This window comes from Pangasianodon hypophthalmus, chromosome 23, assembly GCF_027358585.1.
Source record: "Pangasianodon hypophthalmus isolate fPanHyp1 chromosome 23, fPanHyp1.pri, whole genome shotgun sequence".
Taxonomy (NCBI): domain Eukaryota; kingdom Metazoa; phylum Chordata; class Actinopteri; order Siluriformes; family Pangasiidae; genus Pangasianodon; species Pangasianodon hypophthalmus.
In genome coordinates, this window is record NC_069732.1 from 2,828,621 (window position 1) to 2,844,899 (window position 16,279).

Consider the following 16,279-nt stretch of genomic DNA (forward strand, 5'->3'; position numbering starts at 1 on the left):
CCTCACACTCCGTCCAAGGCACTTTAAGTTCTCTCTTGGCCTAATCGCTCTGTAGGCGTGTTTGCCTTCTTCCAGCTTTTTTTTCCAGAGAGTTCAGAATTTGTGGTTTTCTCGCAGCTCGCTCTCTCTCTTTCTCGCTCTACCCTTTGTGGGCTCTGGAGTCCAGGGCCTGCAGACTGCCCGCGATTCTTGTTGAAGTCTGAGCCAGCGGTTTTCTCTCTGGGGCCAGCTCGCTCTCGAAAGTGCCTCCTCCTCCCAGAAGGCCAAAGGGAGCAGAGCGTGGACGAGCCAGCTCATTCTCCTCGGTGCTCTCTCCGGCTCTGCGCTGGAAGAGGAGGAGGAGACGGAGTATTGGAGCGATGGACGTGAGGAAGGTGTGCACTCGGAGCGCATGGCTGAGGAGGAAGAGGCCTCGGCCATACGAGCGGACCAGGTTCTCCTCCTCCTCCTCTTCCCTGCTGCGGCGCTGGATGTCTCGGCTATGCTGCGCGTCTCGGGCCTGTTCCTCCAGCCTCAGCGCTTCGGATCAGTCACTCCTGCAGCCAAGCTGCTGCACCAGGCCGAGAGGAGCTCAAGGAATGGTGGGAGACGCTGGAGACAGCGGGACAAAGGAGTACCAGCAGGAAGAGTGGGAGCAAGCGGGAGAGGACCAGGATGAGGAAGTGGCAGAGGAAGACAACGACGACAACGATGGTGACCGTGATGACGATAACAATAACGAAGATGCCAATGATTATGAAAATGAAGAGGAAGATGATGAAGAAGTTGATGTGGATGTGGATGTGGATGAGTGTGAACCAAAAGACGAAGAAGAAAGAGGTGAGGACATTAAGGAGTTTAATGAAAATGTCAATACATGTTAAAGACATATTAAGAAATTTTGCAGTGGTGCAGAGATATGATGTCAATGGAGTTCAAGGTGTTTCTGATACTAGCTAGTAGAGCGGATAATTTCAGCCCTGTTTTGCTCATCTATCTGCTGTTCACAGAAGTGAATCTTCCTGATTATTGCCGTATGACACGACACGCAGCGACACGGCCTCCCGAGGGAGCCACCGTCAGCCAGAGTGATGGGCACACTCTACCGATGTGGCTTCTCTAAAATCCTTCTTAATTAAGAAGATTTGCAGTGGTAATGATTCCAACGGTGACAGGAAGAGGGACAGAGTGTATAGTCTCTGATTGGTACCAGGCGTTGTGGCCTTGAAAGAGTCTTGGCTTCATTTCTCTTCCTCTGCATAAGTGTAACTTTGGTTAAAGTGACATTTTCAGACCTGCTCCTCTTAAGTTTTTTAATAAACCAAACTCATCTGGATGTGTTTAGATCTGCTTGAGTCAGGCCGTGAGTCAGGCAGAGTGTAGCCGTTGAAATGGCAAGCTGACGGATAATAAACCCAAATAAACAGCGACCCGAACGTGTGGCCAGTTAGTTAGAAAAGATCTGATTATGCTTTTGCACTTGGACAATTCATTATGGCAGGTTTCAATTTGTGCCGCCGTCTGAAATCTTGGAAAGTCCCTTCATCGGCGAGTCTGAAGGAAGCTCGAATGCGCGGCATTATATGGTTTTAAAAAGAACCCAATAACAAAGCCACATTTTCTGTCTGTCTCTCCGTCTCTCTCTAATTCCTGTTCAAAGAGCCAAGATGTTGTTTGGCGTGTTTGTCAGAGCTTTATTGTTGCTCTTTTCTCCTCTCAGTGCCCTCTCTTTTTTTCTAAACCACCGGTTAGTTGCTCCATCTTGCAGCTTTTTTTCTTTTGGTGACAGGCACCCTCTCATCATGCTCCTGTCCTCGCCATGCTAACTCAAACCAGCTCCTAAACTTTATTTTTGGGTTTGTACTGAGGTCTTTTTTTCTTCTTTCTTTCTTTATTTCTCACTCCTTTGTTTTTTTCTTCCCCCTCCCTTCTCCCACTTACCCACTCCATCAACACCAGTCTTAGCTAACCTCTGATCATCTGCAGCTGTTTACATACAGCTCATGGTGCAGATGAACTGTCCCGACCTCCAACAGCGACAGCCACTGACCTGCAAACAGGAAATTGTATCATAATCCCTTCATTAGGGGTGTAAAGAAAAAAAGGATTCAATTCGGATCAGGAAATTGGTCCAAGAGACTACGATGCGGCCGCAACAATTTACTAGCTAAGATCTGGTTCCAGTTAGATTCTCTGATCCTTAGGACTTTTCGACTATATAACATCATCAGCGTGGATTCTCCAGAACAGGGATTAGTGTGTCCGAGGCTTAGCATGCACTAATTCGCAGTTGTGGTATGGATTTGAACATGTGCAAAGGTTAAAAGTAATGATTAAATCCTCGTGCCGATCCCGAGCTCAGGTTACTGTCTGTGCGGAATTCTGTACATTTTCCCTGTTTCCGTGTGGGTTTCCTAAAGGTTTTCCAGGTTCCTCCCAAAACATTCCAGTAGGCAGACTGGCTATGTTAAATTGTACCTCTTGTAACTAACGAAATGAAGAAAGATATCAACCTGGATAAAACTGCTGATCAATTTTCCTGAAAACGAAATGACGGAAATGGAATGCATAGGTGTTGGGTGAGGATGGGTGACTGATAGATTTGAACCTTTTCCATTTTTTGATTTGTAATTTGTATTTGAAATCATCTTTAGGAGTGAAGTAAACTAGAATTAAGTAGTTTTAAATGATCTAGGATTTATCAAGAATTCTTTCCTGACAAAAATTCCACCCCTGGGAATGTAAGTATAACCATACGGCCTGGATTAAAAAGGATTCACAGTGTGGTGTGAATTGTTCCAGGTTTTATGTTTACTGATTTGTATAATAATCGTACAATAAAATCCTTACAGTCGAGAAATCTCTGGAAATCGTGTGTCAGTGCTGAGGAATGATGATTGAACTGTTTGATTGAACACTACGCAAACCTCTGGGAGGAATGTTGCTATTAAAACACACCACCACGCTTCTTGTCTTTCTCTTTCTGGGTTTCATATTCTGCGCAGCCTCAGCACTTTTCTCCGCACATGTGGTCAACTCCTCAGCCGCCAATCCCTCCTTCACTCCCTCAAAGCACAGAAACATGCATGCGTTGCTAAAAGGCAAATCTTCGGTCGTGTACAGATCACCCTGACGCAGTTCCTGTGGCTTGTCTAACGGCAGCATGAAGGATGAGTGTGAGGTCTGCACCCCCACAGTGCTCTCCTCGAGAAAACACAAACATCTTACAGCTCCGATTCCCGAGAGACGAACAAACAGGAAGTAGTTTACATTGTTGTTGTTATGTGGACAAGTTAAAGAGGCATGCCCCGAGGAACTCCCAGGGGAGCACTGAGTACACGGGGGTCACGTGACTTAGCAAGCTTTGCTGGTGGATCGGAATAGGAGGAGTCAGTGAAAATGCCTCAGTTAAGTCACAAAAGCTGACTCAGTTGAATCATTGGAGCTTATTTTTATGAGAATCAGAATCAGTGGAAATAACCAAGTTGACGCCGACTCTGAATCAGTGAAGCTGATCCAGTTGACGCAGTGATGTTGACTCAGTGGTGTGGATTCGGTTGTCACACTGTAGGTGACCTCAGTTAAGTTGACTCAGTGGAGCTGATTTCAGTTTACGCTGAAGCTGACTCAGTGAATTTTACTCAGTAATATTGATTCACTTGACTTAATAAAACAGATTTGCTTTTCTAACTGAAGTTAATTCAGAAGAATCAGTGAGTCTGATGTAGTTGTCACAGTGAAGCTAACTTTGATTAAGTTGACTCAGTAAAATATTTGACTCAGTGGAGCTGATTCAGTTGTCACGCTGTAGCTGACTCAGTATAGTTGACTCAGTGGAGCTGATTCACTTGACTTGATTTGTTTGGCACACTGGAGGTGACTCAGTAATATTAATTCAGTGGCACGGATTCAGTTGTCACAATCAAGCTGAACCAATAAATTTGACTCAGTATAATTGATCCACTTAACCAGATAAAGCTGATTTGTTTGTCTCTTTGAAGCTGACTCAGATGAGCCCATTCAGTTGGCACTGATGCTGACTCGACGAAGTTGACTCTGTAAAAGTGATTCAGTTGACATGATAAAGCTGATTCAATAATTTGGATTTTTAATTTTATTAATAAAGTTGAGTCTGTGGCGCTGAAACTGTAGTTGGCTCAGTGGAGCTGAATCAGTTGACTCTTTTTTTTCCCCAATGAACTTGACATAGTGAAATTGATTCAGCTGATTTGATAAAGCTGATTTGTGTAACTGAAATTGACTCCGTGGATCTGATTTGGTAATTTGACTCAGTAAACTTTGTTCACTTGATTTGATAAAGCTGGTTTGTTTGTCTCACTAAAGTTGGCTCAATAACGTTGACTCAGTGGGGCGGATTCAGTAATTTGAATCAGTAAACTTAATTCATTTGACTTGAAGCTAGTTTGTTTGCTAACTCAGCGAAGCTGACTCAGGTTTTGCCCCGAGGCTGTTGCCTTTGTAAAACTGGTGCATTTGACTCGATAAAGCTGACTTGTTTGTCTCGGTAAAGTTGACTTTGGTGAAGTCAACTCAGTTAAAATTGAAACTGAAATCAGTAGTGTTCAAACAGTGTGTGTGAGTGTGTGTGTGTGTGTGTGTGTGTGTGCGCGTGCATTCTTAACCTGTAGCAAATTACAGCCCTTGTTTTTTTCTTTTTTGTTCTGCTCTCGCACACATGCACACGCCCGCGTCTCCACCCTCTGTGTTCTGTGTAATTGTCTCATCTGTGTGTCTCCGTGTTTGCCTGCTGTATCATGGTGTGTGTGTGTGTGTGTCTCTGTGTGTTCACCCCACACACAAAGCCATTGTCTCGGCTCGGTTCGTTTCCCTCTGTCCAGCAACCTGAGGACGTTTAATGACACGCTTTATTTTAAACACATGACAGTGTGGGTTTTTTTTTTTAAAGCTATTCTAAAGAAAATTTTCCAGACGTTTATATTCATCCCGCTGTCATTAGTGGGATCTAGAGGTAATTACATACTGTCATATGTGACACAGAGCCAGACAGATGGGGAAAGACTGGAGTAGAGAGAGAGAGAGAGAGAGAGAGAGACGGAGAAAGAAAGATAGAGTAAATAAAGGAAAGAGACAGAAAGTTTCTTTCCTTCCCAACCATACTGACCTGTAGTAACCCCTAGCACACAGAAACTTGGAAATCCGTTTGTTTAATTATTGTAATGTTGCTCTGAAATGAACCGTATAGGAAAAAATAACAGTATGTCTCACAGGATTGAAACTGCTACTCAGTCGGCCTATAGGGGGAGCTGCAGAGCAGAGTTTTGTGAGCTGTAGCGAACAAACACCAGCATGCAGATTACAGATACCGAAAGGTTTGTCTGTAAGGTCTGTTGAGATGGGAAACTTTAAACAATGTTACCACTGACCTTATGATTACATTGTTTTCATGGTGTTTGTAGTCTGTCTCTTGTGGGGGCGTGGCCTGTGCAGCCATTTTTTTTAGTTCCAAAGAGAAATGGTAGTATCTTCTAAAGCTAAACGAAAAAAATTAAATAACACACTAATCAGTGTGAAAATCTGTTGTTTGTTTTACTTCGTTCTCAGATTAGATTAGCAAAGCAAGCTAACTGTACAAGCTACGTTCACTCAAAAGAGGCATCAACCATCTCTTCTTTCCAAGCTTCGTTTTTCTTCATGCGCATTTAATAAGAGGTTGTATTTGACAGGACAAGGAGAGGAAACCACGGTTATGAGCGTTTCTTTATTTATTTTTGTGCGTCAGTCGTGCGAGCCAATTGTTTGGATTTGTTGTATCATACCCAATTTGAAAACAGCGTAAAAAATCTTCGTTTAAATGTCACGTTGTTGCTTTAGACCTATGTGGCGCTATGTGTCACGCACGTACATAGAAAAAGAGTGATGGAATGTCAATTTGTCGCTTGCTAGCATGAGCGTAGGATACGGCAGCTGACCCAGAATGAAACGTAGCTAAAGCTGCGATTATGAACATTAAGCTCCGCCTACTTTTCTGTATTCATAATATATGAAATCTGCTATTATGAAATGTTTGTCTAAATGACCTGGCGGTATTATAAATAAAGTCAGTTCAAATTAATATGTGGCCACTGGGGGGCACTGTAGCATTCAACTAATTACTAAGTTATAGTTAATAACTAAAAACTCAGTTTCTCAGCTAGAGTTTGAGATTTGAAGTGTTGTGTCTGTGCACTAAACCAGGCACAATATCTGCACACACTCAGTAACACGTCTGATCATCGCACAAGTATTTAACTATCAGTATTTAAACATTATTATTACTATTATTACTGTTTTATACGAATGACTTCTTTTCTACACGTTTTGTACGTTTGTGAAGCTATTTTAAGGTAAAAGAGAGAGAGACAGCCAGATGGAGAGGAGAGGAAGAGAGAGAGATGCCAACACACACACACACACACACACACATACGCACCCGCCCTTCTTCATCACATTCCTAAGCTAACTCGCTGATAGTTGCCATGACGACAGTCTGCGTTAGTCTGGTCTGGTTTATACGTCCATAAATTCAGCGGAAAGCGAACGCAACACAGAGTGATCCCCGAAAGGCTGAGTGGAAGAGAAGAGAAAAGAAGAGGGAGAGGTGAAGAAATAAAAAGGACTCATTTGTTTTCAGCCAAGATATTTTTCTTTTGAATTCTGGATTGTGATTGGTCAGAAGGCGTTGATTGATTTCCTATAACAGCAGCTCTGTCAGTAGTGCAGCTGCACATCACAGCTTTCTATTGAGTATTTAAGTTTATATTAAGGCTTTTATCAGGATTTCATACTTTATCTGATTAGTTACTGAAGCTTATGTGCTGCTGAAAGTTTACAATCTGGTACACTGGGATTTAAAAAAAAAAACATTTAAAAACTGGTTAGTGTGTGGAACTGATTTTTTCCCCATGTAACACTTTAAAAGTGGGAACAACGCCACAGCGCATTGTTGCCACGCTGGTTTCTTCGGTGGTCCAGCGGTCATGTGATTTTTAGGGGAATGTAGTGGTTCAGTGAAATAAACAACTGTTTATAGGTCATTTGTTTTATTGCAATTGCAAGCAACAGGCGGCATTTAGAAAATAGTGAAGCGAAAGAGCGAACGTTAATAATTAGCAGTTTTTTTCTGGAAGAATTGCGTGTGTGTGCGAGTGTTTGTGTGTGTGTGTGTATATATATGTATATATATGTATATATATATATATATATATATATATATATATATATAGAGAGAGAGAGAGAGAGAAAATAAGAAGAGAAGATAAGAATAATAATGAAAATGGTAAAACATTTGTCAAGTCTGTTTGTTGATCTGTCTGTCTCTATCTATCTAACTTTCAGTCCATTCCTTCATCTATCTATCTATCTATCTATCTATCTGTCTATCTATCTATCTATCTATCTATCTATCTATCTATCTATCTATCTATCTATCTATCTAAGTTATTTGGTTTATGGTTTGGTCCTCAGTGCTCTAGTCACCGTGTGTACATGTCCACATTATTTGGAGCAGGTTTTGAACACCTCTCTGATCTCCTCTCCTTCTTCTTCTCCTTTCATCCTCCACCTCCTTGTCTCGTGTCGTGGGTTGTTACTTTTGGGCGGAGCTGTTTCTTTTCTGCTCCGCCTGTTTCAGCAGGAGACTGAGTGCTGGAAAAAACCCTCATCCTCAGAAAGCTCTTCTCACTGTGGGTAATCTCCACCACCCTGAGAGATCCTGTCTCCTCCAGGCTGCAGAGTGCTTAGTCCTGCTGCTTTTCTGAGCTCTGTGTGTGTGTGTGTGTGTGTGTGTGTGTGTGTGTGTGTGTGTGTGTGTGTGTGTGTATGGTGTGACTGAGACACCTGAGCACTGTATGTTTTTCCAAAAACAACTGCCACACCTACATGATTATGGGAAGGTGTTTGGAAATATTTTGAAGTTTATGTTTAGGGAAAGTAAGGAGCGCGTGACTGGAGTGACTGGAGTCCCCGGGTCAACAAGTTAAGATTTGACTAGCCTATCACATGACATCATCGTATGACATCACCGCTATCACTGACCGTCCTTTTGTCTTACTTTTCTAAGGTTTGCAGATTTGCGGAGTTAAAGTTCACTTTTGTGAATTTGGCACTGTTTGTGTTTGGAGGCGGCGACAATTACAAAAAGTTGTAGGGTACTTATATGGAATAAATGACCCAAATACATTCGATTACATCACGGATTGGGGCGGAGCTACAGATACCGCTAGAGGAAATATATATTTTTTTTTATTACAAAATTTATCACAGTCTCTTATAGTTGCTGATAATGTGTTTAGTGCTAATAGGAAGTGTGTGTGTGTGTGTGTGTAGGAGAAGACAATCAGGATCTGGGTCCCCCTCCGTCAGTGGACGAGGCTGCTAATACCCTGATGACGCGACTCGGGTTCCTGCTTGGGGACAAAATGGCCGAGGGGTCCGACAGAGCCGCATACGGCTTTGAGGAACCAGAAGAAAGTCAGGTATTTCACACACACACACAAAGCGCAGGTAATGGCACCAATCTCAAACCCAATCTATCGCTCAGAGAAGGACTTTTCATGCTAATTTACAAAAATCAGAAGTGGACAAATCAGTAGCCAGGACAAAATGTCAGTAAACAAAATGTGCTACATTTATTTCCTTTAATCTGTAGTAATGCACTTTACAGGCTAACTAGCTCGCTGTATGTTATGCTGCATTTGACTAAAGTTCATAACTCGTAATTTCCGACCTATGGCTAGAAAAAAACAAAGAAAATGCCCCGCTCAACTTGGAATTCCTACTCTTAAACTCGGGATGGTCTCCTTAACCGCGAGTTCAGCAAGTGACATCAAATCAACATGGCCGCTCACAGCATCAGTAGCAAACAAAGCTGTGCCTCTAAACTTTAAATCAGTTATACTGTACATAAAAGTATTAGCGTTAGATCAGTCAACACACAGACATATTCACTTGTTAAATCTATCACACTGACTATACAGTTCACTGTATTGGACACCAAACATGTCCTGGATGATCGACTACATCTGAGGTAAAAGGGAATATTGTGTAAATGAGATTTTCCGCTGACTCGAAATCCGGGCTGTGTTTTATTCCTCTGGTAAACGTCTGAAGGTTTGCGTTACATTCCCGATGATGGGGTCGGGATTCTGGAGCCGGTGTGGCTGCAGCAGGAACGTTTAGACAGCCGAGAATGTGGGTCAGCTTCCAGACACACACACACACACACACACACACACACACACACACACACACACACACCCCAGTGGGCTGCAGCTGGGCTCCGGGATCTGATCTAGGATCAGAGTGTAGGATGTGGGGAATGTAGAATGTGTGTCATTACACCAGAGCACTGTTGAATTCTGGATTCTGATTGGTCTGAAGGTGTTGATTAATTTTCTAAAAACATCAGCTCTGTGTTATTGTTGTTATAGGAAAATAATCAACTTCAGGGTGTAAATACAGTAGGAGTGAGAGTCAGTGCTTGGATTCACTTCTGTTTGGAGTCGCGAGTCACGAGTCAGAGTCTTGAATCACAGCTTCTGTTAAGAGGTGTAAATAGAGTCGATATTCACTTCAGATTGCAGTTTTGAATCAAATCAGAGTCGAGGCTCTGAGTCGTAAATCAAATTTGTACGTCTGGACCGATTCAGAGTCCTGAATCGGAGTCGGATTCCTAAGAAGCTCTTGGATTTCTGTTACACTCTTCCCCATGATGGAGTGGTCAGTTTCTCTCCTGTTAACACAGCGGATATAAAAACAGACTGTTGAGAAGTTGTGTGTAAAATTGGTTTCTGAGGCCGCTTCCTCCGTGCTGGTCTGGCTCTCGCTCTCGCTCTCGCTCTCGCTCGGGGTTTCAGGTTTTAGTGTCCTGCTCCTGTATGAAGGAGTGAAGACGGCCTACTGTATGAAGTCATCATTAATACAGACTCGAGAATTTGTCCAGAGAGAGATGTATATGAACTCGCTGAACTTCCTCACCCCCTCTCTCTCTCTTTCTCTCTCTCTCTTTTTTCTGTTTCTCTCTCTCTTTCTTTCCATATTGCTCTCTCTCCTACACACATTTTCCTCTCTCTCGCTGTCTCTGTTCTCTTTCTCTCTCCCTCTGTTCTCTGTTTTCTCTCTCTCTCTCTCTCTCTCTCTCTCTCTCAGAGCAAAACATCCTCATTTTGTAGATGGACATAGCAGATTTTGTCGCTCTAAAGATGAATATGCTAATCGCTCCATCTTCGCGTCGCTCGCATTTCTTTAAAGTGAATGTCGACGGATTTCATTACATGCATTTGAGTCGCAGTGGAAAAATCCATCGAGGCCATATAAAGAGGGAGCTTTCTGCAGAAGTGTGCTGCTCTCAGCATAAAGATGGGATGACTGTAGAGCGTTTCAGGCTTGTCAGCACAAATTCACTTCTGTATGTGTGTGTGCGCGTGTGTGTGCGTGTGTGTGTGTGTGTATGTGTGTGTGCGCGTTTGGAAATGACTCTGCTTTAACCTCACACCACATCTGTTTGAACTACATGGCTGAGGTCATGCCTCAGGTGTGTTACAGTGCTGTGATCAAACGCCATTAAGCATCATTAAAGTGGAAACAGAGTGTGTACTTACACACACACACACACACACACACATCCCGACCTCCAGAAAGTTCCGTTCAAATTAAAAGTGCTTCCTCAGTGCTAACTTTATTTGTTTTTGTGTGTAGGGCTGAGTGATATGACCAGAAATATCGTATTACGATACGTAAAAACATTTCTGTGGTACACAATATGTATGGAGGTTTGTAGTTTGCTAACAACTATTGGTAACACAAACATGTTGCACTTAAAAATGGTATAAAAAAAGATAAAATTTGATGACACCTTAAAAATAAATTATTTACAACCAAAAGTAGGAAAAAAAATGTAAGAGAGAGAGAGAGAGATGATACTCATAAAAATATTTACAATCAAAAGACCCACATTTGAGGCTGTAGAATGGACCTTAGGGCTCAAAAGGCTTTAAATGATCACCTAGAGCTCTGGTCCAATCAGGAAGACCAAATTTATAACCTTCTGTCTTGTCATTTTTAAATCCTATGCATTTGAAATCAATCAAAAATGTGGTGCAGAGAGATATTTTCGTCACATTTCAGCTTAATGTACAAGTGTATAGCTGTGTCTGTGGACAGCTGGTCAGAAATGTTGTACTTTCCATAGAGGCAGCCTGTAAATTGAAAACTAAACAGGAACCATGATAGAGCCCTGAGGTACGCCGCGAGTGCTGGCTGTCGATGGAGAGGAAAAATCCCAGTCTTACGCAAAAATGCACTATAGACAGGCACTATGCTTTTCAAAATTCAGCAGGTCAGAAATCAGAAGCAAAGATAAACTGAAAATGACCTCTTGGTTGTGAATAATGATGTTGAGAATTTGCTTCCCAGAGAGCATAAAACAAACACAGTGATGTACCAGCATCTCATCAGCTCACTCGTTTGCTCCTGTCTCGTCCTCAGGCTGTCTCCATGACTCAGAGAATCAGTCCATGTTCCAGCCTGGCCAGCAGCTCAGCGTCTCCCCCTCCTGGCAGCCCCTGCTCCACCCTTCCCGCTGGTGGTCCAGGCAGCGCCGGTGCCTACGGCTCCATCACGAGCCCCACCTCCACGCTGGAGAGCAGAGACAGTGGCATCATCGGTGAGTCACATGCTCCAAGCATCCCATATCTGTTCTAACTTCTTATCAACGTGGGGAAGGACGTCTCTCCTTTTAGCTTACAGACAATACGAGGGAACTGTAAGTGTCTGTAAGCTAATACATACCGAATACAGCAGTTAGCAATCTCCAGCTAGCTCAGAAAGAAGCACTTAGCCTTTGTTTTAATAGCTTGGTAGATGTTTTGTGATAGGGAAGACTTGTCGGTCATACTAATGAGCAGCAAAGCAACAGATGATCGTTTGTTTATCGTGATTATCTATGTACATGCATGACATGGAGCGGTGATTTTGGCGACAGAGACAAGCTTGAGTTTAATTCTTTTCTTCTGTCCATTTTCTCTCTGTTAGCCACACTGACTAGTTACTCGGAGAATGCGGATCGGGGCGGGAAGCACAGCGATGGCTCACGCCTCAAACTGCGGCAGACAGGGAAATCTTCAGGCGGCGACTCCTTCCTGTACCGCGTGGACGAGAACATGGCCGCCTCCACATACAGCCTCAACAAAATCCCAGAGAGAAGCCTAGAGCACTCCGCCTCCCACTCCGCCCACTCCATCCCCCTCTACCTCATGCCCCGCCCAAACTCTGTGGCCGGTGAGTGATCTGAAGGATCTGTTACAAGTTTGCTTTGGTTCACTGCATGTTTTATAAGATCACATTTGTGGGAGTAACTCAAGGATTAGATTTTCTAGGATATGGGGCACGTTTTCTGTTTTTCTTTAATTCATTGTAAATGTTGAAAGGGTAGTTTTAGGGAAAAAAGGGCAAGACTGATCAGCTCTGATCAGCTCTCAGGATATGGGCTGAGCTAATTTCCGGAAATCCACTGCACTGCATATTGTGAATCATATTTTTTTTTAAATTAAGCTTATTATAGTTATAGAATTATTTTTAAAAATTACAAACTAAACCTTTATTTTGGTACAGATATCTTTATTCTTGTACAATTGTTGGTACAGATTTGGTTTGAATAAGAAAATTCCCTTTGCAGGAACCCTCTTTAGGGGTACCCAGACGGTTTGGTTAATATTGAGGTTAAAGTAGGTTGGCAGATGTGTGACCTACTGTGACCAACAACTTGCGTAGTGTGAACCCCTCTACTACAAGCAGCAACTACAGCAAAAACAATGAGCAGCAACCAATGAGAGTTCAAATCAAATTCATCTGCTGTCATGCGCAGCAGATCCCTGAATCCAGTTTATCATCCAACTATTTGTGTAAGAGGGCGAGGGCAAAATGTAAGCACAATTGCTTTTATAACAAATCCTTGAGAATAGCAAAAGTTAAAAAAAACACAACATCGTTCGTGGTAGCACACAGCATAAAAATAGCTATGTTTATTTTCACTGTACCTCCAGTTCTCTTTGCAGAACAGACAGTCCTCACTACCTGGGTCTCCACAACCAGTCTTTCTTCCAAGTTTTTCCTTTATTTTTCTTTTTTCTTGTTCCTGTACAAAATAGCGCAGATACTATAGGCAGTTTATGCATTTTTGTTGGTGATAAAGAAGGATTTGGGATCGGATGTGCTTCACTGGATATCTCTCAGGTGAAAGAAGGTGTGTGTATGTGCCTTGTCTGTGTTCTCATGTGTAGTGTGTACACCGCAACGTGCACAAAAATCACAGATTGCCAGTGATAAAAGAGGTTTAGTGTGAGCAGCACAGTGATTCTGAGATTTTGACATTTCTGTAGTATACACTAGGCTTTAGGATTAGGAGTGAAGATGGCTGCCAGTAGTCAAGCAGGTGTGAAGGTATCACAGTGTGCAGGACGAGGGATGAGTAGGTGAGAATTAGAGAGTGAACGAAAGATAAGAAACTGGATTAGATGGACCCACAGACACAACATGTAATCTGAGTGTGAGGTGGAGGTGCTGATCCTACAGCAGCGAGTGTGGCTTTATCCCCACCCTCACCTTCATGCTCTCGTTCCTGTGAAATGAGCTGCGAAATGAATGAGGAGCGCTTGCTGCGTACAGATCGTGTGCTGCATGTGTCAGTGTGTCTTGTTGAAATCAGTGGCCTTGTTGTATCAGGGCCTCAGCATATCTCATGAGGAGATGACTTTGGCATTGACGAACAAGATGGCGTAATTTCTGAGTGAAGGGACATTGTGTGGCGGTGTCACTTGCTGTATCGTCACATGGCAGCTGGGTGAACTCCGCCGACAAACATGCTAGGCATGCTGTGTTACAAAACGTACCCAAACCAGTTCATTGCATGTTTCACTAGCATGCTAAGCTCCTTTATATTTAATGGTCTCATGTACCACATGCGTTTTATTTCTCTTTTCCTTTTCTCTTTGCAAATGCTTTTGCTTTTACAGTTAGAGGCAGTTGTGACAAAGAAGAAGGGGCTAAATTACACAAAACTGGGAAAAGAAGCAATATGGTGACTACCACTGGGAGTGAAGTGTGATTCACTTTCCAATACTAGAGCAACATCCATCTTTTTTTTCTTCGGTTCCTATCAGATACTTATTCATATTGTTGCGATTAATGTTTTAGATATACCAGGACGTAAAATTTGAAAATGCCACTGGGAGGGATGTGTCTGAATTTGGTGGAATCATTGGTGAATTTGATTTGTGATTAACACTGTAACAGAGCGTTAAGTTAAGCTAGTTAGTCTTACACTGTGCAGTTTTTTCGATCACACTGATTGATGACGTAAGCAGAATTTCGTATCACGTAGCAGCTTTCTTTAATCGTAGGCCTATCATTAGAGGATCTTTATCATATCTTCATCACCTAACATGAAGAACACACAGTCTGTTATAGAATTTAGCTAAGATTTTACTGGGATCATCTCGTACAATGTGACAAGTAATAACCTTAAAAGAATCTTAAAACCGTCTCTAAAAGTATTTAAATCACCAAGTGAATTTTTGCTGTTTTAACTGTGTGCGGGTCAAAGCTGGGTTAGTGATTGTTGCTAGATAAACAAAGCACGGCACACATTTCCTCAGAGGAGGAAAAGAAGAAGATGACTCGTGTGACACTGCCTTTGGAAACATAGCAACCAGCTGTTGCAAGTCATGACAACCCAAATGTCAAGAAATCCCAGCAGCGATCAGCATATAGCCATTTGGGGAGTGTGAGTGAACGAAAATGCTGCCACCGTGAACGCAGGGTTGAGGTATAGAACATTTTTAGATTTGTGCTTTGCTAATTTTGTTAATTAACTGAAGTGTGTTGAAGCTTTTCATAAGAATTTCTGAGCCCTGGTAAGAGCGAAAGAGAGTGAATGTTGCACTTCAGGCATTCTGGAGGAAACTGAAGCCAGGCTTTCACATAACACCTTCTACAGTTACATGCCTGTATGTGTTGCTCCGCATCACTTCACCTCTCTCTCTCTCTCTCTCTCTCTCTCTCTCTCTGCGCTAGCTGAAACTCGAGAGCGCTCTGACATCATCATGTTAGTGTAGCGTGCAGTGCTGTTTATCAGCCCTGATCTTCTCGAACTAACCCTTGGCTTAGCCTCAGACTCGGTGTGTCTCTTTACCTGTGATTAATTGTGCCTGATTTACAATGACGTGTAGCTTTACAGTGTTTTGTGATTGTGTGAAACACACATGCAGTGAGCGAAAACAAAAAGCCGAAACTGAGTTGATTGTAACTGTAGCTCACATCAGTGTCAGATTTGCTTGCTTTGCCCCCCTCGACTACATGGTTTGGACGTTGTCCTACTGCAATACGATGCAGGATTTCAAGTGTGTCACAGTTCTATTCTATGCTTTTAAACATGATTTTTAAATGATAAACTCCATAAGTCCATAATCTAGTGAATGTAAGTCAGTGAACTGTTTCGGATGAGTCTCTTATGTGTGTAAACAGTCATAAATAATTACTTTTCCGATATTAAAATATTTTTCCTCAGTGTAAGCTATCATCGCCTACTATAATTCACTGAGTCCTGAGTTAAAATCATGGAATTAATAGTGGCAGCAACGCATCCCCTCACTATGTCCTTCCCCCAATGTAGGGACTTTGGACTTGACTTGGACTCAACTTGATTAGCAGCACAGGGGCTATGGACTTGATTTGAGCTCTATTTGAGTAGCAGTATAGGGGCTTTAGACTTGATTTGGCTAACAGCATACTGACTTTTGACTTGGCTTGGAGCTGACTTGAACTCAACTTGGACTTTACGTGAATAGCAGTATAGGGACTTTGCACTTGATTTGTACTTGTACCTGACTTGGACTCCATTTGAGTAGCTGCATATAGACTTTGGACTGGAATTGAGTAGCACCATAGGGAAACTGGACTCGACTTGTACTTGGACATGCATTTGACTTGACCTTGACTTGATTAGCAGCATAGTGACATTTAAACTTGACTTGGACTGGACTTGAGTAGCACTATAAGGACTTCAGACTTGACTTGGACTTGACTTGGATGTGAGGTTAAGTGACTTGACGCCCACACTGTTGTACACACAGTGTTTAATCTGAGTGAGGCTGTGGTGCTGATGTTACAGCAGTGAGCATGATGCAGCAGTGAGGAGAGATTTTATCTCCACTCTCACCTTCACGCTCTCCTTCATGTGAAATATACTGCAGTAAATACACACACTGCCTACAGATTGCACTGT

At 42.6% G+C, this 16,279-nt stretch overlaps 1 protein-coding gene across 9 annotated transcripts in view; it reads left to right on the forward strand.

Annotated features, from left to right (window-relative positions):
• The window catches only part of tanc2a (tetratricopeptide repeat, ankyrin repeat and coiled-coil containing 2a), a 139,526-nt gene that overhangs the window by 94,963 nt on the left and 28,284 nt on the right, over positions 1-16,279 (forward strand). For 7 of the 9 annotated variants that reach the window (XM_053228572.1, XM_053228573.1, XM_053228571.1 and 4 more), the window contains 3 exons: positions 8,326-8,474; positions 11,485-11,662; positions 12,031-12,276. In XM_053228572.1, coding sequence (XP_053084547.1) covers positions 8,326-8,474; positions 11,485-11,662; positions 12,031-12,276 — 573 coding nt within the window. Of the gene's footprint in view, positions 1-8; positions 820-8,325; positions 8,475-11,484; positions 11,663-12,030; positions 12,277-16,279 lie in introns of those variants that run through there. The other 2 variants (XM_053228570.1, XM_026946102.3) reach the window with 2 other exon arrangements.